Source organism: Saimiri boliviensis, chromosome 8, assembly GCF_048565385.1.
Source record: "Saimiri boliviensis isolate mSaiBol1 chromosome 8, mSaiBol1.pri, whole genome shotgun sequence".
Classification (NCBI taxonomy): Eukaryota; Metazoa; Chordata; class Mammalia; order Primates; family Cebidae; genus Saimiri; species Saimiri boliviensis.
The window spans coordinates 29,328,491-29,352,166 of NC_133456.1; the positions used below are offsets into that span (position 1 = coordinate 29,328,491).

The following is a 23,676-nucleotide window of genomic DNA, read 5'->3' on the forward strand; positions in this document are numbered from 1 at the left end:
CGCCGCCCGCCCGGCCGACTGGACGCAAAGTTTCGGTTTCGCTTCCCTGGAGGTCCCTCCCTGTTCCCGGCAGAGCCGTTTCCCCCTCCTCCCTGTGCAGTCCGCGCCCGGCGAGCGGTCTTCCTGGTAAGGGGGTGCCCCTGGGCCCTGGGGTCCCCTCTCCTGCAGGCTCGGGGGGCGGGGTGGGGGGAAAGGGAGCGCAGACCCGGGTCCCGGGGGCCAGGCCTCCCTTGTGAGTAGACTATGCAAAGAAAGTTCCTTCTGTGTTTCTTACTCTTTGTAACTCTTACTGCTGTTATCACTGTTATATGATGCTGAAAAGTAATTCACATTCTGAATCCATGTTAAACTTACCCATTTTTGAAAATTTCAATGTGTTCATATGGTAATTGTGACCTGTTAACTATTCCCTCCCTGCAGCTCTACTTTAGACAGCCTTCTGGGGGCTTTTCTCCTCCATTGCTTGATTTAACCAACAGCACTGAATTGTTTCTTGCTGCCCAAGGAGCAGAGCAAAGCCCTGACGTCAAGGGCGGGTGAGGAGAGGCAGGCCTGTGAACCAAGAAGCAAAACCTCTTCAAGGTCTCCAAGAGGAAGTTTCAAGCAGAATCTTAGTAAGAGTGTGGGGGTGAAAGCACCCGAGGGTTGGCGGGGAAAGCACCCCGGGCTCAGGGACCACTGTGATCTGAAGCACAGAAGGGGCCTGGGGCCTGGGAGGAGAGGAGGTGGGTGAGGGGATGAGGGACAGAGGGCCTTCCTAGGTGGCCACTGTCCAACAGAAACACAATGGGAGCCAGTATGTGCATTCTAACATTTTTGCAGCCGTATTTTTTAAAGGGTAAACACATAAAATTAATTTTAATTACGTTATTTAACTTGATGTATCCAAAACTTAATCATTTCAGCATGTAATGAGATTTTTACATTCTTTTTATCATACTATGTCTTTGCAACCCAGTGTTTTTCTTATACTTACATTATATCTCAATTTAGACTGGTCACATGTAGCCTCAGTAGCTTCGTGAGGCTGATAGTACACCTTGGATAGCACAGGTTTAGATGGTGAAAGGCCTTGAAGATCAGGGTTGTAAGCAGGGGAAGCAAGAGAATGACTTGCCAGATTTGCATTTAACAAATATGGTGCTGACAAGGGTGTAGAGGACACATTTACAAACAGGGATGAGTGGCGGCAGACAGGCCCGAGATAAGGTTTTTGCACATGGCCGGTAAGACTGGACTGACTGGGTCAGTCGTTACTGTGAACAGTTTGGCAGTACTGTCAGAATTACAACTGCATATACTTTTTGGTTCTGGAGTTCCACTTCTAGGAATTTGTCCCATTGATAGATTAGCCCCTGTGTGAAGTGATCTGTGTACAAAGATGTTCTTTACAGCCTTGTTTACAATAGCAAAAGATAGGGAACTCTTTGATGTCCACAAATAGGGGGACTAGCAGTTTAATAATAGTATATCTATACAGCGGAATACAATGGGCAGTGGGAAAATGAAGAAGCTCTCTATGTGCTAATATGCAAAGATCTCTAGGATACATGAAGTGGGAAAGATAAGATGCAGAAGTGTGTGTATAAGCTACTACCTTTCATGTAAAAATGACTCTGGAAGAATACAGGAGAAGCACTGATTGACTCTGGACAGGGAATTTACTGAGGGAGATAGGAGGAAACCTTTTACACTTTCCAAATTGGAACCATCTACATGTAATACCTATTCAAACAATAAAATGTAAAATTAGGTACATTTAAATGTTTTCAAAGAGTATACTGCCACACCTCAGGCAAAAGGTGCTGAGACCCTGAAGTGAAGCCGTGTCAGTAGGTGAGGAAGGTAGGGGCATATTTGAAAGTGATTTACGTGGTCAGGTCCCAGAGATGAGTTAGATATGAAACAAAAAACGCTTGGGGAAAGTTCCTAGATTTCTGATTTTAGTGCATAAATGGTATATCATGTACCGAGCTGCAGAATCCAGGAGATAAAGTATGGATTTGGTGGGAGTGGGATGGAGAATTAGGGACCAGGAGATAAGAGGTGTCCTTTTGCAGGTGTTATTTGAGGGGGCTGTGGGACCTCTAGGTGGAGTTGAAAAATGAGGCTCAGAAGAGCCATGGCCTAGAAATACAGATACAAGAGTCATATTTGCAGTTGGTGAGTTGAAGCCGTGGTAGTAGATAAGATCAATCCTGGAGAGTATGTAGAATGAGATGACAAATGCCTTAGATAGAATCCTGGGGCAAACAATTAAGGGGTGGATGGTGGAAGTGAACTCAAAGAAAAGGCCTGTAAAGGCAAAGTGAAGGGTAACAAAAGAACCAAGGGAAGATGGCATAGGAGAAGCCAAGAAAGCAGAATTTCAGGAATGAAGGAGTGAGATACTATAGAAAGTGGTTCGGTGAAGATGGACAGAAGATAGCCCACTGGCATTAACCACATGGAGGATTCTGCTGAGCAGTTTCTCTCTGTTTTCTTGAGATAGGGTCTCACTCCTGTTGCCCAGGCTGGAGTGCAGTGGCATGACCACAGCTCACTACAGCCTAAACTTCCCACCAAGTGATCCTCCCACCTCAGCCTCCCAAGTAGCTGGAACTGTAGGCATGTGCCAATATGAGCAGCTAACTTTTTGTATTTTTAGTAGAGATGAGTTCTTGCCATGTTGCCCAGGCTGGTCTCGAACTCCTGAGCTCAAGCAATCCTTCTGCCTCTGCCACCCAAAGTGCTGGAATTACAGGTGTGAGCCACCATGTCTGGCCACTGGCAGTTTCAAAAGAGTGCTGGGGATGAGGCGGGGAACCAGGTTATAGTAGGCTGAGTGGACAGGCAGGCAGGAGGAGAATCCACTACTCATTCCAGAAGTTTGGCTGCTTTTGAAGAGAAGGAAACACAGTAGGAAGCAGTGATGGAAAGCTGGCAAGGCTTTTGTGGTTATCGCCGTTTTTAAAATGGAAGAGATGGAATGTTTAGGACACTATGCTCCTTGTTTGGCCATCCATAGGCCTGTAAAACCTGGCCTGACGACAGAAACAGGTGCAGCATTTAAAGCAAAAGCCCATGGTCAATCAGATGAAGTCATCCTTCTTTTTTGAAAACAGCAGTGCCCTCTGGAGGCAAAAAATGCATCTCATCTTTGCATTTTAGGATCGTACTAGACCTGCTGCTTTCCCTTGTGAGTAAGAATAGTATACTGTGATGCTTATCTTTCTATTGCAAAGACATTAGAAATTATTTGGAGTCCTAAAGATAGCAACAAGTGTGGGCCACTGTATCTTTATGCATTTTCATCATTACTCTCCTAAAAATTCATAATATTTAATTCCTACCAAGTAGATGGAAAACCATTAAAAAGTATTTTTTTTTCCCAGAGTTTCTAACTTTTAACCAGATTTGCTCTTATCACTAGGTCAAGGATATTTATCACAAATTCAAAATACACACCCCTCACAGGCACAAGTGGAATTTCCTCTTTCTTTAAACACTCTCCAGGGTGCTTCACTCAGTCATAACCCCGGGTCTTCCTCACTGTGCTGTTCTCAGTCTCGCCACTTTGTTATCGTCCTCTTTTTGTTGTTGTTGTTTTGGGGTTTGTTTTTGTTTTTGTTTTTTTGGTTTCTTTTGAGATGGAGTTTCCCTCTTGTTGCCAAGCTGGAGTGCAATGGTGCCATCTTGGCTCACTGCAACCTCCGCCTCCTGGGTTCTAGCAATTATCCTGCCTCAGCCTCCTGAGTAGCTGGGATTACAGGCATGCACCACCACACCAGGGTAATTTTTTGTATTTTTAGTAGAGACAGGGTTTTTCCATGTTGGTCAGGCTGGTCTTGAACTCCTGACCTCAGGTGATCCGCCTGCCTCAGCCTCCCAAAGTGCTAGGATTACACATGTGAGCCACCACGCCCGGCTCATCCTCTTCTTCTAAATATGTAAAACTCTTACCGCATCCTTCAAAACTGGGCTCTAGTCTCACCTCCTCCATAAAGCTTTCCCTATTCCAGGCCATAGAGCATTTGCCCTTCTCTGAACTGCCGTTATGATTTCAATTGGAACGTCTCTTGGAATGCATAAAAAGTAAGCAGTAACAACAACAGCAAAACAATGTGTACATGGTTATCAAGGAAATAAAGAACTGTTCAAGATCAGAAATCATGTTCAGTCCCCTGCAGTATATTCTTACCAAATTCCCTAAGATTCTGGCTAATGCTTATTGCATCTTTTCTAATTCATTCCTAGAAGTGGACCACCATATCTGGAAACTACAGTCTATGCTTTGAAGCGCAAAACAGAATAAACACTTAAAGACTCTCCCAGGGACCTAAAGGATGGAGTTTTCCACGGTAAAAAAGCATAAATGTGTATACATCATGAACCTTTATTAGTACATCAATAATTATTTCTATAACAGCAATAAATCTGGGGTGTTCACTGACACCTGACATCCTCACCTTCTTTTAATAGCCCAATAAAGTTTTCTCCTTTCTCCCTTCTTGGGAAATGGGGAATCAAGAATATGCTAATGTAACCAATAGTGTCAACTTGAGGCTGGATGATTTTTCAGAATCATTTTAATTCTCTTAGCTCATTCAGTGATTCTTCCTTTTCGGGTTGGGGTAAGGAGAGTAATAGAGGATGAATGAAAATAATAGAAAAAGGTACCTCACTTGCTAAACTTGAAAATTCCACATTAAGGCATGTGCCATGACAAAGGCAATTGAAAATGTATCCTTGCTGGTGGATGAGAGACAGAGCTGATGAGGCTCATGTCCCTAGGTCTTCTGGGGAGATGAAGAAAACCCTTGAGCCTTTAGAGATTGGAGTCTATCTGCGAGTTTGGGGTCATTTTGGTCTTTGACTTTTGAGTCTTTTAAGGTATTAATCTCTAACCCTCATCTCATTCTGAATTAGAATGAGATGCACTGAGATGCATTGACAGTGGCTGGTGCCTATAATCCCAGTTACCACGGAAGCTGAAGCCAGGAGGATGGATCACTTGAAGCCAGTAGCTTGAGACCAGCCTGGGTAACACAGCAAGACTCCTCTCATCTCTAAAAAAGCAAAAACAATTAGCTGGACATGGTGGTGCATGCCTGTAGTCCCAGCTATTCAGGAGGATGAGGTGGGAGGATCACTTTAGCCCATGAATTCAAGGCTGCAGTGAGCTGTGACTGCACCACTGCACCCCACCCTGGGTGACAGAGTGAAACCTTGTCTTGAAAAAAATTTGAATTAAAAAAAAAAGAAATTGCCGGGTGCGGTGGCTCAAGCCTGTAATCCCAGCACTTTGGGAGGCAGAGGCGGGTGGATCACGAGGTCAAGAGATCGAGACCATCCTGGTCAACATGGTGAAACCCTGTCTCTACTAAAAATACAAAACATTAGCTGGGCATGGTGGCTCGTGCCTGTAATCCCAGCTACTCAGGGAGGCTGAGGCAGGAGAATTGCCTGAACCCAGGAGGCGGAGGTTGCAGTGAACCGAGATCGCGCCATTGCACTCCAGCCTGGGTAACGAGCAAAACTCCGTCTCAAAAAAAAAAAAAAAGAAAGAAAGAAAAAGAAATGCATTGGCCTCTAGGGAAATGGCATAGAGTCCATGTTTGCTGGCATATTTAGTATTTTAAGTGTTTTGGGCACACAGATTTAAAAATAAAAAGAAAGAAAGAAAGAAAGAAAACATGCTCCTTGCCCCTCCCTCCCAAACCCAGTGCTTTGAGCAGGATTTCCATTGCGTTGTGTTTACTGCAGTATATTTGTTATCAGTAACCTGTAGTCATTGCACCTTTATTCCACTTCCATTTTTAAGAAAGCCATTCTCATTTTTCACAGGGTGCCAGAGCAGCAGCTTACAATGAAAAATCAGGTAGGATTACCTCATTCTCACTCTTGTTCAGAAAGTCTGCTGCTCAGATCTTTCCTCAGTGGAGAAAGGGGAATACAAAAGAGAATATCTCCCCCACAAGTGCTCAGGTGCATGACTGCAGACCCTCGTGGGGACCCCCGCACATGCTTCAGAGTTGGTATGACACCAGCAGGCATTTCTCTCAGGGCCCACACCATTCCTCTCCTTTGCCCATAAATGTGAGACTCTTTTGAGGACAGCCTGCAGCTGAAATGATGTCTTAGACACCATGAAATGCAATGTCCCAAAATATATATATTTAAAAATTCATGAGCCCTCATATACATAGTTTTCCTACCATCAATGTATCATAGTAGCTACCACTTATGGAGTACTTACTATGTGCTAAGCACAAGACTGTGCACTTTATGGGTCCTTGGTCTGATTATATGCCTGGTTGAGAAGAAGAATCACGAAGGGTGCTGGATGAAGGTCATCTCTCTTTGGCACATAGGAAACACAGTATCCTGGTATGAAGTGGGATTACAACCTTTTCAAAGGAACCCTGCTCTTTTTATTTATTTATTTATTTGTTTTTATCTTCTCTTCTTTTCCAGAGACAGACACTCTTAAAGAAAACTATAGTTGGCACATTCCCATTAACCATGACGACTTCAAAATTTTAAAACCTAATGAGAGTCAGCTGTGTGAAGTCCTCCAGAGTAAGTTTGGCTGTATCTCTACCCTGGTCTCTCCAGTTCAGGAAGTCAACAGCAAATCTCTGCAAGTGTTCAAAAAAATGCTGGCTCCTGGGCTAGAGTTATCGGTTTGGAAAGATGACCTCACCAGACATGCTGTTGATGCTGTGGTGAATGCAGCCAATGAAGATCTTCTACATGGAGGAGGCCTGGCCCTGGCCCTGGTGACAGCTGGTGGACTTGAAATCCAAGAAGAGAGCAAAGAGTTTGTTGCCAGACATGGTAAAGTACCAACTGGGGGGATAGCTGTCACAAGAGCCGGGAGGCTTCCCTGCAAAGAGATCATCCATGCTGTTGGCCCTCGGTGGACAGTATGGGATAAACAGGGATGTATTGAAAAGCTGAAGAAGGCCATTGGAAGTATTCTGAATTATGTCATCTACAGAAATACTCACATTAAGACAGTAGCAATTCCAGCCCTGAGCTCTGGGATTTTTCAGTTCCCTCTGAGTTTGTGTACGCAGATTATTGTAGAGACTATCCAGGTTAATTTGCGAGGGATGCTGATGAGGAATAATTTGAAAGAAATTCACCTGGTGAGCAATGAGGACCCTACTGTTGCTGCCTTTAAAGCTGCTTCAGAATGCATCCTAGGGAAGAGTGAGCTGGGACAAGAAACCACTCCTTCTTTCAATACAATGGTTGTGAACAACCTCACCCTTGAGATTGTCCTGGGCCACATTGAACAGCAGATGGTAAGACTTTGTTTCTGTTCTCTTGCACTGGCACAGGTGATCCCTGAAAATTAAATAATTTTTGCGTATACATAATGCAACACCATGTAGAAACCATCTTGTTAGGGTTAAGAATATGAGCCAGGTGTAGTGGCACATGCCTGTAATCCAGCTGCTATTTGACCCCAGGAGTTGAAGGCCAGCCTGGACAACATAGCCAGACCCCGTCTCTTGAAAAAATTTTAATTTAAGTTTTTTAAAAAAATTCTGGTTATGGTGGCTCATGCCTGTAATACCAGCGCTTGGGGAGGCCAAGGCAGACATATCACTTGAGATCATGTATTCGAGACGAGCTGAGGAACACAGCGAGACCATATCTCTCAAAAAAATATGTATATACCAGGGCATGGTGATACACATCTGTAGTCCCAGCTACTTTGGGAAGCTAAGGTGGGAGGATCACTTGAGTCCATGACTTCAAAGCTGCAGTGATTCCTGCCAGGGCAACAGAGCAAGACTTTGACTTTGTCTCTTAAAAAAAAAAAAAGAAAAGAAAAAAGAAAAAGAAAAGAAATGACCTATCATTACAAATTCTAAAGCAGCTAGACAGACTTTTCTATGAGTGTTAACAATGTTGCCAGAGAATCATGATTTTGAACATACATCCAGAGACCTGGGAGTTAAAATAACTACTATGTTTCCTCTTGTATGTCTTAATTAAAAACTAACGTAAGGAAAAAAAAAAGAATAAAAATATAGCATTCAGGGCTAGGCAATCTGGATTTGAATACCAGCTTTGCTGTTTATTAAGTGGGCAACCCAAAGCAAGTTACTTTATCTTTTGGTCTTCAGTTTCCTCATTTGTACAATGAGGATAATTATAGTGCGTATGTCTTAAAGTTGCAATCAATAACATAAAATGCTTAGAGTAGTGCTTGGTACGTAGTATTTAACATTATTATTGCCGTTGCTATTATCTTAGGCATCATGAGGAATTAGAACAATCTTTGATCCCAAGGAACCTAAAATCAATTATATTCTTTATTGTAAAAATATTCTTTATTTTAAAAATCCCTCTGGGAGGCCGGGCGCGGTGGCTCAAGCCTGTAGTCCCAGCACTTTGGGAGGCCGAGGCGGGTGGATCACAAAGTCAAGAGATCGAGACCATCCTGGTCAACATGGTGAAACCCCGTCTCTACTAAAAATACAAAAAAAGTAGCTGGGCATGGTGGCATATGCCTGTAATCCAAGCTACTCAGGAGGCTGAGGCAGGAGAATTGCCTGAACCCAGGAGGCGGAGGTTGCGGTGAGCCGAGATCGCGCCATTGCACTCCAGCCTGGGTAACAAGAGCGAAACTCCATCTCAAAAAAAAAAAAAAAAAAAAAAAAAATCCCTCTGGGGAGGAAAATCATCTCAACATTTCTGAAGCAACCTATCAATAGTAAACAAAAATAGTACTTAAGGGTATGTAAATTTATGACAAGAGTGGACTGGAGTGGACCGATAAAGATTGCTTCAGAAGGTATGAGTTTTGAATCTGATCTTAAGTTTTGATGGGTATGATTGGCAGGAGGGGAAGCTTTCTGGGTGGTCAGAGTGACTTGATCAGAGAGATACAGAGGAATTGACAGAAAATATTGGGCTTGACTGGAGTCAGGAGACACAGGTGGAGCTCTAAGTCATAGTCTGTGTGTTTATACACAGAATATAACTCTGCCAGGGGCTGTGGAGAATACAAGGTGCAACTAAGCATTTAGCTGGGATCACTCAGCACAAAGGCGAGGATGCTGGCGAGGACAGGGAAGGAATCAGGATAGCAGTGAACCTAGGTATTTCTGAGTTAGTGCAGCTTCCCTGCTAGAGAGAGTACTTTGAAGATGGAGATCTTGGCTTATTCATCCCTATAGCCCCAAGGCCTGTTCTGGGCATGCATCTATGTGTTCAGCAAATTAATGATGAAATAACTGGAGTGGGCAGAAGGGAGAAGGTACCACAACAGAGGGAGAGAATGAATATAAGGCTATATTCTTTTCTTTTCTTCTGAATCGGTGATGTCCCACATAAGACTCCTGTGGCCACAGTCAAATAGACTTAGACACTGGAGGAAAAAAAAAAAACAAAAAAACACTTATTGCCTATAAGACAGAGAGAAGACTGAGGGGAGTTCATGAAAATTAATATTTGAGAAGTCATTAACACACACATTTAAAATTAAAATGGAAGCATCCTAGTTGAGTAACTTATCCCTTTAACTGAACTTTTAATATATATTTATTGCCAGCAACATTAGGAACATAATAATTTTTAAAGGCTGTCAGTACCCCAAACTGCAGATTCCAACTGTGCTTTCAAAGTGAAGGATTCATTAACATCAGTGAAGAAGTACCTGAGTTACCCTGAAAGGGAGCCAAAGTCAATAGAATGATTAAGGGAATTTTGGCACAGGGGAAGGAATGTCCCTATAGTTTTTAGCACATCTCTAAGGGTTAACTAGGAGAGGATATTATCTAAAGTATAGCTCATGTATATATACAGTCTATTTCTGAAGAGAGAGATGAAGAACTTTGTTGCCCATAGGATGGGTAGGTGAGTACGGGATCTTGGAGACCTGACCAAGAAGGAGACCTACATTTCGTTGAAGACCTTTTAGTCTCATTTGGAGTTTCTTTAACTGTGTTAAGTTTCTTATGCCTTAAGCCATAAAAACATTAGGAGGTGGAAATTTCCCAGGAAATTTTATTTCCTCTCTATTGAAAAGAGACAAAACAAAAACCCACACTGAAATAGCAAAAAGTCAGGGTGGTGGGGCAGAGATAAAATCATTTATCAACAGAGCTTAAAACAAATCACAGGAAATACTCAGAATTTAGACATCTGGGAAGTGTAATCCAGCAAGGGGCAAAGAGATGTTTGCAATGGAAATCATATCATCCATATATTTACGTAATTTCTGAATAGGACCAACAGCTACATTCTGGCCGCCAAATAATCTGTCTTTAGAAATATGAGTTTCTATTCATTATTAAATGAATTTTTTTAGAATTTAGCATCTTCAAAGAGTATTTTGCAAAGCTCTTCAGGGAAGTAAAGATGTAAATTAGTCATTTAAGAAGAAGGAATTTAACAATGAATCCTATCCTTTCTTCCCTTTTCAGGCAGAAGTAATTGTTAATTCTGTAAACCCATGTGATATTACAGCTGGATCTGTGGCAAAGTCAATTCTACAACAAGCAGGAGTTGAAATGCTAAAGGAGTTTCTTGACACAAAGGCTAAACAGTTTCCATCGTTGCAGTTGGTACTGGTCACAAGAGGATTTAACTTGTCCTGTCGATATGTATACCATGTACTGTGGTATTCAGAATTTCCTAAAGATATTGTAAGTTTAAAATAAATGTGTCTTTACACATGTGTCTTTGTAAGTTTAAAATAAATGTAGCTCCATAGTCTATACCAGGTGTCCCCAAACTACAGCCCGCGGGCCGCATGCGGCCCCCTGAGACCATTTATCAGGCCCCCCCGCCGCTTCAGGAAGGGGCACCTCTTTCATTGGTGGTCAGTGAGAGGAGCACAGTATGTGGCGGCCCTCCAATGGTCTGAGGGACAGTGAACTGGCCCCCTGTGTAAAAAGTCTGGGGACGCCTGGTCTATACAGTCCTTTTTTTTTTTTTTTTGAGACGGAGTTTCGCTCTTGTTACCCAGGCTGGAGTGCAATGGCGCGATCTCGGCTCACCGCAACCTCCACCTCCTGGGCTCAAGCAATTCTCCTGCCTCAGCCTCCTGAATAGCTGGGATTACAGGCATGTGCCACCATGCCCAGCTAATTTTTTGTATTTTTAGTAGAGACGGGGTTTCACCATGTTGACCAGGATGGTCTCGATCTCTTGACCTCATGATCCACCCACCTCGGCCTCCCAAGGTGCTGGGATTACAGGCTTGAGCCACCGTGCCCTGATTTTTTTTTTTTTTAAACAAATTTCCATCGTTTCATTAAATTCAGGAAATATTTTGTCAAGTAGTATAGTTACCATTTTTTTTTAGCACACCTGTGAATACCTGAAATACTGAACAAGTACAGTGACCACATGTTATCTTAAGAAGGTTGATTTAAGTCTGGTGCAGTGGCTCACACCTATGAGTTCAGCACTCTGGGAGGCCAAGGTAGAAGAATCACTTGAGCCCAGCAGTTTGAGACCAGCCTGGACAACATAGCAAGACCCTCACCTCTATCAAAAATATATATATATATTAGCCAGATGTGGTGGTGCCTGCCTGTAGTCCCAGCTACTCAAGAGGCTGAGGTAGGAGGATCACTTAAGTCCAGGAGATTGAGTTTGCAGTAAGATGTGATCACACAACTGCTTTCTAGCCTGGATGACAGAGAGAGACTGTCTCAAGAAACAAGCCAAACAACAAAGAAGTTTAATTTAAAATGTTATCCAACCTATGTCTAAATTTTAAGTAGATGTACTACAGATAGACACTGAAACTAATACTTCCTCAGTCTGAACAAACACTGGTTCACACCAACATACCCAGTGACCTCGTAGGCATTTTCCTAAGTAGGCAAGGGATTCAACCTCTCATGTCCCTCATGTGTTATATTCCCAGCTGGGGTTTCCCCTCCAGCATCATTCCAATCAAATCTATTAGCTGGGGTCTCTTTCCATCTGTGTTTGCAGTGGAGCCTGGCTCTCTAGCCCACTCTCCACTGAGGAACACAAAATATAAGCATTAAACAATAGGAGTAACCCACTCAGAGGATGAAAAGAGGGAAATTAATCCCCTACTCTGCCTTTATCTTTTTTCTTCACCATTTCTGGTCCTCTCTTAACTCAAGAGCTCTCTAATCACAAATTGGTCCCCTAGTCTTCCTGTATCCCTCAGTTTTCTGAAGTCCTTCCATGGCCAATATTCTTGTATTAGTTTTGATGTTAACAGTGGGTAGAAGTTTAAATCTGCCAAAAATATTAGCATTTCTCCAAGAGAAATTACATGATAGATCTTAATGACATTGAATAAGTGCTACTTTCTTATTTTAATTTCTATCTCCTTTATGAAACTTCAAGAGCTCTTTATGTTGACTTGGAAGGGGCAGGTGAGTGGGGTAAAATGATGGTTGGCTCTCTGATCTGGGGAGATGGGCAAGGGTACACAAACTGGGAGAAATTCTGCCCATGTGTCCTTAATAGCACAACATGAGCCACTCTATTGCTTCAGTTTCTCACCATTTAACCTTTTAGCTGTAGTGGCTCCCTGTGGAGTGGGATCTTTCCTATCATCTGAGGAGGCAGGGACACGAACCCTGAGGGAGAGTGGAGGTGGGCATTGTGAAATATGGGCAGGATCAAGGGGTAAGTGGAATCTTGTTCTTGACTCAAATGCTGATCTTAAATTTGTGTCTTCCTACAGAACTTAAAACTTGCAATGAAGACGTGTTTAGAAAAATGCGTTGAGCAAAACATAACATCTATTTCCTTTCCTGCCCTTGGGACCGGAAACATGGAAATAAAGAAGGAAACAGCAGCAGAGATGTTATTTGATGAAGTTTTAACATTTGCCAAAGACCACTTAAAACACCAGTTAACTGTAAAGTTTGTGATCTTACCAACAGAATTAGAGATACATAAGGTAAGTTAATGTCTTAGAAATGTCCTACAGTTCATTTTCATTCATTCAACCACATCTGTTTAGTATCTACAGTGTAGGACACAGGGCTAAGTGCTATACAGTCTGGTGGTGTTCTAGCTTGGTGAAGTTTAATTTTTATAGATTGTTTACCTCTGACCTAGTAAAACATGTCATTGTAGAAGCCATGTTTACCCCACTACCTAGCTTCTGTCTTTTCCTTTATTGGCACCTATTCTTCCCTCTGCTCCTCAAAGGTAAGAAATCAGCCAGGCACAGTGGCTCAGGCCTGTGATCCCAGCACTTTGGGAAGCTGAGGCAGGTGGATCACGAGGTCAGGTGTTCAAGATCAGCCTGGCCAAGATGGTGAAACCCCATCTCTACTAAAAATACAAAAATTAGCTGGGCATGGTGGCAGGCGCCTATAATCCCAGCTACTCCGGAGGCTGAGACAGATAATTGCCTGAACCTACGAGGTGGAGGCTGTGGTGACCCAAGATCGTGCCACTGTACTCCGGCCTAGGCGATGGTGTGAGACTCTCAAAAAAAAAATTTAAAAAAAGGTAAGCAACCTTCTAGTTTCAGTGTGGGGTTCTCTGCTCCTCTCTCATCACTCTCCCTTCAAGAATACAACTATTCTTAGAACTTCTGTAAAGTCCTGTCTTCTTAGCCAACCCTCTCTCATTTCCACTTGGATCTCTGATTGTTCATCTCAAATCCAGTGTATTTAAGACAAATTATCTGTCTTCTCTCGTCCCCTCTCTTTTTTTTTAAACAGATGAGGTCTTGCTTGTTGCCCAGGCTGGAGTGTAGTGGCACAATCATAGCTCACTGCAGCCTCAAACTCCTGGGCTCAAATGATCCTCCTATACTAGCCTCTTGAGTAGCAGGCACTACAGGCACATGCTACCATGCCTGGCTAATTTTTAAATTTTTTTGTAGAAAAGCAGTCTCACTACATTGCCCAGTCTGGTGTCTTGAGTTCCTGGGCTCAAGTGATCTTTCCAGCTCAGCCTCCCAAAGCTCTGGGATAGTAGATGTGAGCCACTATGCCTGGCCCGTCTTTTCCTTTTCAGCAAATCAATTTTCCCTCTAAAACCCCCATCAGTCTCAGCTTTGCCTCTTACTGGCTATGACCATGGGCAAGTTAATTTACTAATCTATGCCTCAGTTTCCTTATCCTTAAAAGAGGGATACTAATTACTGTCTTATGGAGCTGTTGTGAAGATGAAATGAGTTAATACATGTAAAACACTTAGAACAGTACCTAGCACAGAGTAGACCGTTAGCTATTATTACATCAACTGTCATGAGCTGTATTCACTGAGTGCTGAATTATTACTAAATTCAGTAAATTGTTTTTCTTTTCCTTCCAATTTTTTTTCTTTTTTCTTTTTTTTTTTTTCAAGATGGAGTCTGGCTCTGTTGCCAGGCTGGAGTGCAGTGGCACAATCTTGGCTCACTGCCACCTCCGCCTTCTGGGTTCATGCAATTCTCCTGCCTCAGTCTCCCAAGTCGCTGGGACTACAGATGCGTGCCACCACGCCCAGCTAATTTTTGTATTTTTAGTAGAGACAGGGTTTCACTATTTTGGCCAGGATGATCTCGATCTCTTGACCTTGTCATCCGCCCACCTCAGCCATCCAAAGTGCTGGGATTATAGGCGTGAGCCACTGCACCCAGCCTCTTTCCAATTTCTTTAACAGCAGCAGTATGCCTGGCTAGTTTTACCATGTCTCCAGTACTGCCCTCTAATTCAACCCATTCTTTTTTAGCTCAGCTGTAGATGACCTTGGAAGGAAATCAGCCGTGGTCTAACATGTTTGGGGGCCATGTGTTGGAGGGAAGTGTGTCTTATGCATCTGAGTGCACTTCATCTCAGCTTTTTGTATGGGTGGACAGATCAAGCTGAGTTTCTAACATGTGAATAAACCAAGATATATTCCCCCTAATTAGTATATATTTCGGTGCTGTTCTGCTTTTTTTTTTTTTTTTTCTGTTCTGCTCTTAAAGTACCAACCATCTCTGCTTTATTCTCACTTAGCTGGCATTTTCAAGAAAGATTTTAATGATGTTAGGGAAGAATAAAAAGGAAAGGAAATTAGATACAGCAACCTAAAATAGGTTTTCAAGATATAGGTTTCTGATTCTGCCAACAGCAAAATCCAAGTTTTAGTGAGACTTCCCGGCACATGTCTGGATTTTGGATATAAAGGGCCTTGTTTGGTGCCTGGCAGAGAGTGGCTGCAAACATTAGTTGTCTGACTGCTCATATTCCCACCTCCTGGCCTGCTCTATGTGCATGCTTGCCATTTTATCTCTCCCTATAAGGAAATCAATTTATACTTGTTCCAGCTTGCTCTTTCTTGGAGCAAGTGTAAAGGTTCTTATTCATTCTGCTGCCCAATTAGACACAGGAGATTCGTAGCATTTGCTGATTTCTGTGGCTGCTTTCAAGCTGTTGATACAACATCACTGAAAGCAGAGTTGGAAGAGATGTTCACAGCAGGCTTTCTTGAGTCATTGTAGGCCAGTTCCAGTGTCCCACTGTGCCTCACCCACAGCTAACTAGTGAGATGGTGGTGCATGACCCAAGGAAATAGCTCACTTTCTGATAAAATGAGTCATCCTGTCCTTCAGATGAAGTTCATCAGTTTCCCCCATACAGAGGATTATCTCTAAGCCCAGATAGGTGTTCTGATCACATCCCTGACCTATTTCTTTTTTTAATTTCCTTTTTTTTTTTTGAGACAGGATGTTGCTCTGATGCCCAGGCTGGAGTGCAGTGGTATGATCATAACCCCCTGCAGCCTCAACTTCCCAGCCTCAAGTGATCCTTCCATATCAGGCTGAGTAGCTGGGACTACAGGCATGCCCCACCATGCCTGGCTAATACTTTTATTTTTCGTGGAAGTGGGGTCTCACTATGTTGCCCAGGCTGGTTTCAAATCCTGAACTCAAGCTATGCTCCCACCTCAGCCTCCCAAAGTTCTGGGATTACAGGCATGAGCCACTGTGCCCAGCCCCTGAACTGTTTATGAAGTGCCATTTTCATACAAGAGGAATTAACCACATCTAGAAAAAAAGGTTCATTCTCTCCAACATACAAACAAAAATGTGTATGGCAGTTTAAGAAAAATGGAAAGATCGGCTGGGCGCAGTGGCTCACGCTTGTAATCCCAGCACTTTGGGAGGCCAAGGCGGGTGGATCACGAGGTCAAGAGATAGAGACCATCCTGGTCAACATGGTGAAGCCCCGTCTCTACTAAAAATACAAAAAATTAGCTGGGCATGGTGGCGCGTGCCTGTAATCCCAGCTACTCAGGAGGCTGAGGCAGGAGAATTGCCTGAACCCAGGAGGCAGAGGTTGTGGTGAGCCAAGATCATGCCATTGCACTCCAGCCTGGGTAACGAGCGAAACTCCGTGTCAAAAAAAAAAAAAAGAAAAAAAGAAAAATGGAAAGATCAACCACACTCTGAGCACTTCCCCACGTACTAATAATAAAAATAGTGCCATAGGGTGCCAGGCACGGTGGCCCATGCCTATAATCCCAGCACTTTGGGAGGCTGAGCTGGGTAGATCACCTGAGGTCAGGAGTTGGAGACCAGCCTGGCCAACATGGTGAAACCCCAGCTCTCTAAAAATACAAAACTAAGCTGGGCATCATGGTGTGTGCCTATAATCCCAGCTACTTGGGAGGCTGAGGCAGGCAAATCACTTGAACCCAGGAGACGGAGGTTGCAGTCACCCAAGATTGCACCACTGCACTCCAGCCTGGATCATCTCAAAAACCAAAATTGCCATGTATTGTGTCTATCAGGCACTGTGCTAAGGTGTCTCACTTCCTTCTCCCCTCAATCTTTTGATTAAGGCACTGTTGTCATTTCCGTTTCACAAATATGAAAACAACCCAGAGGTTAATGTGCACACAGCTAGTCACATGACCAAACCATGAACCTTGGTGTCTGTCTGCCCTCAAAGCCTGTTCTGAACCACTAAACAGACACACAGAGAATGACACGTCTTTCAGTTTTTTAACTCAAACGAGGATTTTCTTACACAGTAATTTACATTAAAAGTAAATGTTAACCATTCCTGCAGGCTCTTTTCAGTATTAACACTATATTATATCCACATGGAGGTATGATGTGTGTGCAGACATATGTATACATCTTCTAATAAGCCTTCTAATAAGCATATATTTTCTTCCTAAATAAGTCTTGCAATGAGATAAATGCATTTAATACACCTAACCTACCAAACATTACAGCTTAGCCTATCCTACCTTAAACATGTTCAGAATACTTACATTTGCCTGTAGTTGGCCAAAATCATCTAATACAAGCCTATTTTGTAATAAAGTGTTGAATATCTCATGTGACTTATTGAATACAGTGTTTACTCTTGTGATCACGTGGCTGACTGGGAGCTTGGCTTGCTGCCGCTGCCCAGCATCACGAGAGAGCATCTTACTATGTGACACCAGCCTGGGAAATGCTCAAAATTAAAAATTCCAAGTACAGTTACCACTGAATGTGTATCACTTTTGCACCATCAATAAAGCCAAAATGTCCTAAATCGAATCATCATAAGTCAGGACCATCTGGATGCCAATTGTATCTACTTTGAACCAGGAAGTCCGGGTGTGGTGGCTTTTGCCTATAATCCCAGCACTTTGGGAGGTCAAGGCGGATAGATCTCCTGATGTTGGGAGTTCGAGGCCAGACTGATCAACATGGAGAAACCCCATCTCTACTAAAAATACAAAATCAGCCAGGCGTGGCGGCATATGCCTGTAATCCCAGCTACTTGGGAGGCTGAGGCAGGAGACTTGCTTGAACCTGGGAGGCAAAGGATGTGGTGAGCCGAGATCGCACCATTGCACTCCAACCTGGGCAACAAGAGCAAAACCTTGTCTTAAAAAAAGTGGGGGGACAAGGAAGACAGTGAACACCATGGCTCCAAAAGCTAAGTGAGATGTGTTATTGCAAATAGACATTATGTTCATGGATCTGCATTGCAATATGCGCAAATCTTTGTCTATAGTCGCTCATATAATAACAATTACAATAGCTACTGTGTACTGAATACTATATGCCAGGAACAATTTTAAGCACTCTACCAGAATTAACTCATATAAAACAGGTTATTATTTAATTTACAGACCAAGTTTGGTATATATACCATTTTTTAAATGACTTTGTGTTTTATTAGTTACAAGAGCACCTACCAATAGTTTTCTTCTTTGGTGACATATCCACAGCTCTGGTTTAGTGCAAGCAGGGCATCAATATCTGTTGAATGGATGCATGGTTATATTTTGTCTTGGGATATATATTCTTCTTTATTTATACCAGATTTTGATTTCCTCTTCATTTTTCCTATGCTTGTTCTCTCCGTGTTCTAATAGATTGCGGTCCTTTTCTCTAGGACTTTCCTAAAAGCTGCTTTAGATTTGTGGTAGTAGGAATGGGACTGACAGAGTGGATGAAGTCAAGTGCTGTGTGTGCAGAGGGAGATTTTGATGATGATGGCTATCACCCCTGCTTATGACTCTCTGCTCCATTTTGCTTCTTGTAGATTTTCTGCGCTGAAATGGCAAAGAGGTCCCAGATGCTGAGTCTGAACAGTGGTAAGTATGAAATTCACAGGCCAGTACATAGTGTTAGCCACCATTGGCTCATTCTATTCTTGATCATCTGAACTAATGGAGGGGAGAAGAAGACTAAATAAACCAAATGTATTCCATTGTGGTCCTGCTTGGATACCTACCTACTCCATACCATGACCATGATTCTATTCTTGCTTGGTCCAGTTTCATGTTATGAACACTGGAAGGTTGAGTTTCAGTGGATAATCCAAGGTGTGGGTGGTTCATTCATAAGTAGATACCTATGATTTTTCCCAAGAAAAAGTTCTAGCTTCCATAAACTGGCATTCAGTCACTCTGCTCTGAAAAATCTAAATAGGGTTATGTATTGTATTTACAGAAAACACATCTCAGTAATACCAGATAAATGGGTTAACTCAATGCTACTCAAACCCGAGTAATCACTGGGAACATGATGGAAACTTTAAAAATTCAACAAACAGAAAACCCCAAAATATGTATTTGTCCTAACTCTACAGATGCTGATTCAGTAACTCTGGATCTGGGCCAAGGATATCTATTTTGAATACTCCCTAGTCAATTTTGATGCCAAACAGTTTTTTTTTTCCTTTTCTTTTTGAGACAAAGTCTGGCTCTGTCACTCTGGCTGGAATATACTGACATGATCCAAGCTCACTGCAATCTCTGCCTCCCAGACTCAAGCCATCTTCCCACCTGAGTCTCCCAAGTAGCTGGGACTACACGTACATGCTACTACACCCAGCTAATTTTTTTTAATTTTTATGTTTTGGTAGAGAGGGTGTTTCTATGTTTGCCCAGACTGGACTAAACTCCTGGGCTCTAGTGATCTGCCTGCCTCAACATCCCAGAATGCTCGGATTACAGGCATATAATGTCATTCTTTTAGTGCCATTTGGGTGGACTGAGATGGAATGTTCAGTAGCCTGGTAGTGCTGGAAGTAAGAAAGGAGAGCATTAACAGTTCTGGCTTGGAACTGTGCCTTTTATGATCCTGTTTATTTATCTGTATAATGATGCTAATAACAGTCTGTTGTGAGGATAATAAAAGATTATGTATGTAAAAATGTTCTATAAGTTGAAAGCATTAAACAAATGCCAGGGAATAAATAATGACTGAGAAGATAGACAAACTCCCCCGGTAGCTCAGAGGAGAAAGAGATTCCTTTTGACTGGAGAAGATCAAGAATGGCTTCATGGATGAGATGGTTGTAAGCTGGACTTTAAGCATGGCAAAATTTCTAATGTCCAGAGATGGTAGGGTGGGGCACCCAAGCTAGAGAAAACCCACAGGAGCAAAGAAATCCAGTGCATGTTTGGGGAACCACAGAGAATTCACAGTAGATACATAAGAGGAGTTTTAGTGAGGATTAACATAGAAAAGGAATATGAAAAGGCCTGTATATCAATCTGAATAATGTCACCATTTAATTCAGTAATTCTTGGGGACATCTATAAAGGAATTATATAACACAGGACAATAATTGACATAAAAATAACTAATGATGAGGCACAGTGGCTCAAGCCTGTAATCCCAGCACTTTCGGAGGCCAAGGCAGGTGGATAACTTGAGGTCAGGAGTTCAAAACCAGCCTGGGCAACATGGTAAAATCCTATCTCTACAAAAAATACAAAATTATCCAGGCATGGTGGTGCATGCCTGTAGTCCCAACTACTTGGAAGGCTGAGGGGGGAGGATCACCTGAGCCCAGAGAGGTTAAGGCTGCAGTGAGTCATGATCATTTCATTGCACTCCAGCCTGGGTGACAGGTGAGACTCTGTCCCAAAACAAACAAACAAACAAACAAACAAACAAAATGATTAATGATGATGATCTCAGATTTTGAAGGAAAGGTTAAACTATTTAGGAATGGTAGAATGCAGTGGCTCACACCTATAATCCCAGCACTTTGGGAGGTTGAGGTGGGCAGATCACTTGAGGTCGGGAGTTTGAGACCAGCCTAACCAACGTGGAGAAACCCTGTCTCTACTACAAATACAAAATTAGCTGCATGTGGTGGTACATGCCTGTAATCCCAGCTACACGAGAGGCTGAAGCAGGAGAATCGCTTGAACCTGGAAGGCATAGGTTGTGATGAGCCGAGAATACACCATTGCACTCCAGCCTGGGCAACAATAGTGAAACTCCATCTTAAAAAAAAAAAAAAAAAAAAAAGGCTGGGCGCGGTGGCTCAAGCCTGTAATCCCAGCACTTTGGGAGGCTGAGGCGGATGGATCACGAGGTCAAGAGATCGAGACCATCCTGGTCAACATGGTGAAACCCCGTCTCTACTAAAAATACAAAAATTAGCTGGGCATGGTGGCGTGTGCCTGTAATCTCAGCTACTCAGGAGGCTGAGGCAGGAGAATTGCCTGAACCCGGGAGGCAGAGGTTGCGGTGAGCTGAGATCGCGCCATTGCACTCCAGCCTGGATAATGAGCGAAACTCTGCCTAAAAAAAAAAAAAAAAAAAACTAAGAAGGCAGAGAGATGGTACATTACCATTAGAAATATTAAACTCAGCTGGGCACAGTGGCTCATGCCTGTAATTCCAGCACTTTGGGAGGCCAAGGTGAGCGGATCACCTGAGGTCAGGAGTTCGAGACCAGTTTGGCCAACATGGCAAAACTCCGTCTCTACTAAAAATACAAAAAAGGATTAACCAGGCATGGTGGTGCATGTCTGTAATTCCAACTACTCGGGAGGCTGAGGCAGGAGAATTGCTTGAACCCAGGAGGTGGAGATTGCAGTGAGCTAAGATTGCACCACTGTACTCCAGCTTGGGCAACAAAGTGAGACTTGGTCTAAAAAAAAAAATTATAATAATAACTTGTAGTTAAAAATTCAATGTATTTTGGTGCTAAAAGAGTTATCCTTTAGTGATTTGGACAATTTACTTATCTAGAAGAATAGGACTCACTTTGCCAACACATATACTAAAGTTAGAATAATAATTATTAGCCAGGTATGGTGACTCATGCCTGTAGTCCCAGTGCTTTGGGGGGCCAAGGTGGGTGTGTTGCTTGAGGCCAGGAGGTCAAAACCAGCTTGGGCAACATAACAACACCTTGTCTCTAAAACAAAATAATAATAAGAAGAATTTTCTCTTAGTAATAATGGATAAATGAAATACCACCATGCATTGTTTTCATTTTCTCCTAAAAAATAATATAATCTCCCAGACAGAACAAGGGTTTAAAAAAAAAGTATGCCTCCAATTAAAAACCTGGGTTACTTCCTACTGTTGTCTAAAACCTTGGCTTTTATCTTTTTTATCTTTACTCAGAGGAAGGCCATCCTCCCCATCTTACTTCTAGGTCTGTCCTTATACTTTTTTGTAGCTCTTGTACCACACAACTGAGATCTCAGGAGAAAGATGCTAATTTCCACTGCTGTCCAGAATTTTGACTCTTCAAGCCCTGTGTCTTTCAGAGATGTTTGATTTTAAAACTAGTAGTAGCAAGAGGTTAAGGAAAATCCTATTCCGCAGGAAGTAAGTTAACATCCAGGGTGAGATCACAAAGTGAATCCATCTGTGAACTGATAAATGCAACATAGCAGAGGCAAGCGATGATAAAGCCAATCTGTTACAAGCTAAACTCTGTGTTCCCAAGGAGGTTGTAAATGATGGATGTAGATTTCCTTCATACCCAATGCAGCTTTCAGATAGGTACTTAGTTGAAGCTGCTACTGCTGACAATGGTGGCAATATCACAGGAGTAAAACACTGGCCATGGTGTTGTGTTCTGCACTGTTGTAAAACCCACTAGTCTTCCATGGTTGCTTATGATAGTCATTTCAGTCCCCAGGTCATCCAGAGAGAAGAAAAGAGAAAATGGACCTGAAGCTACATCTCCTGCCATCAATCTGATGGGATTCAATAAAGAAGAAATGTGTGAGGCCCAAGCATGGATCAAGAGAATTTTGAGTCTCCCTTACCATCACATCATTGAGAATAACCATATTCTGTACCTTGGGAAAAAGGAACATGGTATTTTGTCTCAGCTTCAGAAAACTTCAAGTGTCACCATCACAGAAATTACCAGCCCAGAAAGGACAAAATTAGAGATTGCAGGAGCCCAGGCTGACTTCATTGAGGTGGTTATGAAGATTGAAGATATGCTTTGTAAAGTACAGGAAGAAATGGCAAGGAAAAAGGAGCAAAGCCTTTGGAGCTTCTTAGGTGAGTAACTTTCTATTAAGTTAGAAAGTAAACTCTCCCCGTTATTTCTTCTTTTCATTGTGAGCATGTACATATGGATGTGGGTAAGAGACAGAAGGAGAGAGGAGGGAGCAAACATTTTGGTTCTGTGTTAGATCATAAACTTTCGTGAGCCATTTTTTGGGTCTCTTTTTGGCAATCAGGGTTATTTGTGAACACACACGTAAACACAGTTTGATATACTTGTAATAACTTTGATTGTCTAAGAGGCAATTACATGGAATTTTGGCAGTGGTAAAACTCAAGCCCAAGCCATGGGGAAAAATATACATCTCTAATTCTTCAGATGCCGCACTCAAATGCAGACACATTCCGTCTGATTAACTTATTTTTTTAATCAGGTTTTATTGCATTTATTTGTTACTGACAGCATTAGGAACCCAGAAATCACTTACCTTGAGCCCTTTCACCAATGAAATTATACATTGGTAATGTCAGGTACACTCAGGCATCTCCCATTCAGTGACTAAACACATCAGAATACATGTGGGAATTTGGATCTGAAGAGATCCTTTTAATGGAGCCCTAGAGCTAACTAGGATATTATACTATTGAAATGCCATCTGAGGATATAGAGATAGAGATAGAGATAGATTTCATTCAACTAATGCAAATTGCACCCATGACCTGCCAAGCATTGTGTTAAGTGCAAGGACTACAGCAATAAACGAGATGGACATTGTTCCTGCTCAAAGTCTGATTGGGGACCCTGAGGCACACACAGGTGATGATCAAGGAGAGCAAAAGTATTCTGGGAGCACTGTGGAGAGGCACCTAACCCAGACGGGAAGTCAGGGGAGGGCTTATCACAGGTATCATAAATGGAGAATTGGATAATAGGTAGAAGTTAGTCAGACAACGAAAAAGAATTTCAAGAAATCAGACTGTTGCAGGGCCTGGATTATGCCAAACCTTGTAAATCACAT

The 23,676-nt window shown here is 42.5% G+C and overlaps 1 protein-coding gene across 2 annotated transcripts in view; it reads left to right on the forward strand.

The window, feature by feature from the left end:
- Nucleotide 1: 1 nt before the first annotated feature.
- PARP9 (poly(ADP-ribose) polymerase family member 9) overlaps nt 2-23,676 on the forward strand; it is a 35,903-nt gene continuing 12,228 nt past the window's right edge. Inside the window, exons 1-9 of one of the 2 annotated variants that reach the window (XM_010352420.3) lie at nt 2-126; nt 421-614; nt 4,237-4,340; nt 5,827-5,860; nt 6,457-7,292; nt 10,428-10,649; nt 12,683-12,901; nt 18,480-18,531; nt 22,331-22,711. In XM_010352420.3, coding sequence (XP_010350722.3) covers nt 4,326-4,340; nt 5,827-5,860; nt 6,457-7,292; nt 10,428-10,649; nt 12,683-12,901; nt 18,480-18,531; nt 22,331-22,711 — 1,759 coding nt within the window. In that variant the 5' untranslated portion in view covers nt 2-126; nt 421-614; nt 4,237-4,325. The remainder of the gene's footprint in view (nt 127-420; nt 615-4,236; nt 4,341-5,826; nt 5,861-6,456; nt 7,293-10,427; nt 10,650-12,682; nt 12,902-18,479; nt 18,532-22,330; nt 22,712-23,676) is intronic. The other variant, XM_010352421.3, reaches the window with a different exon arrangement.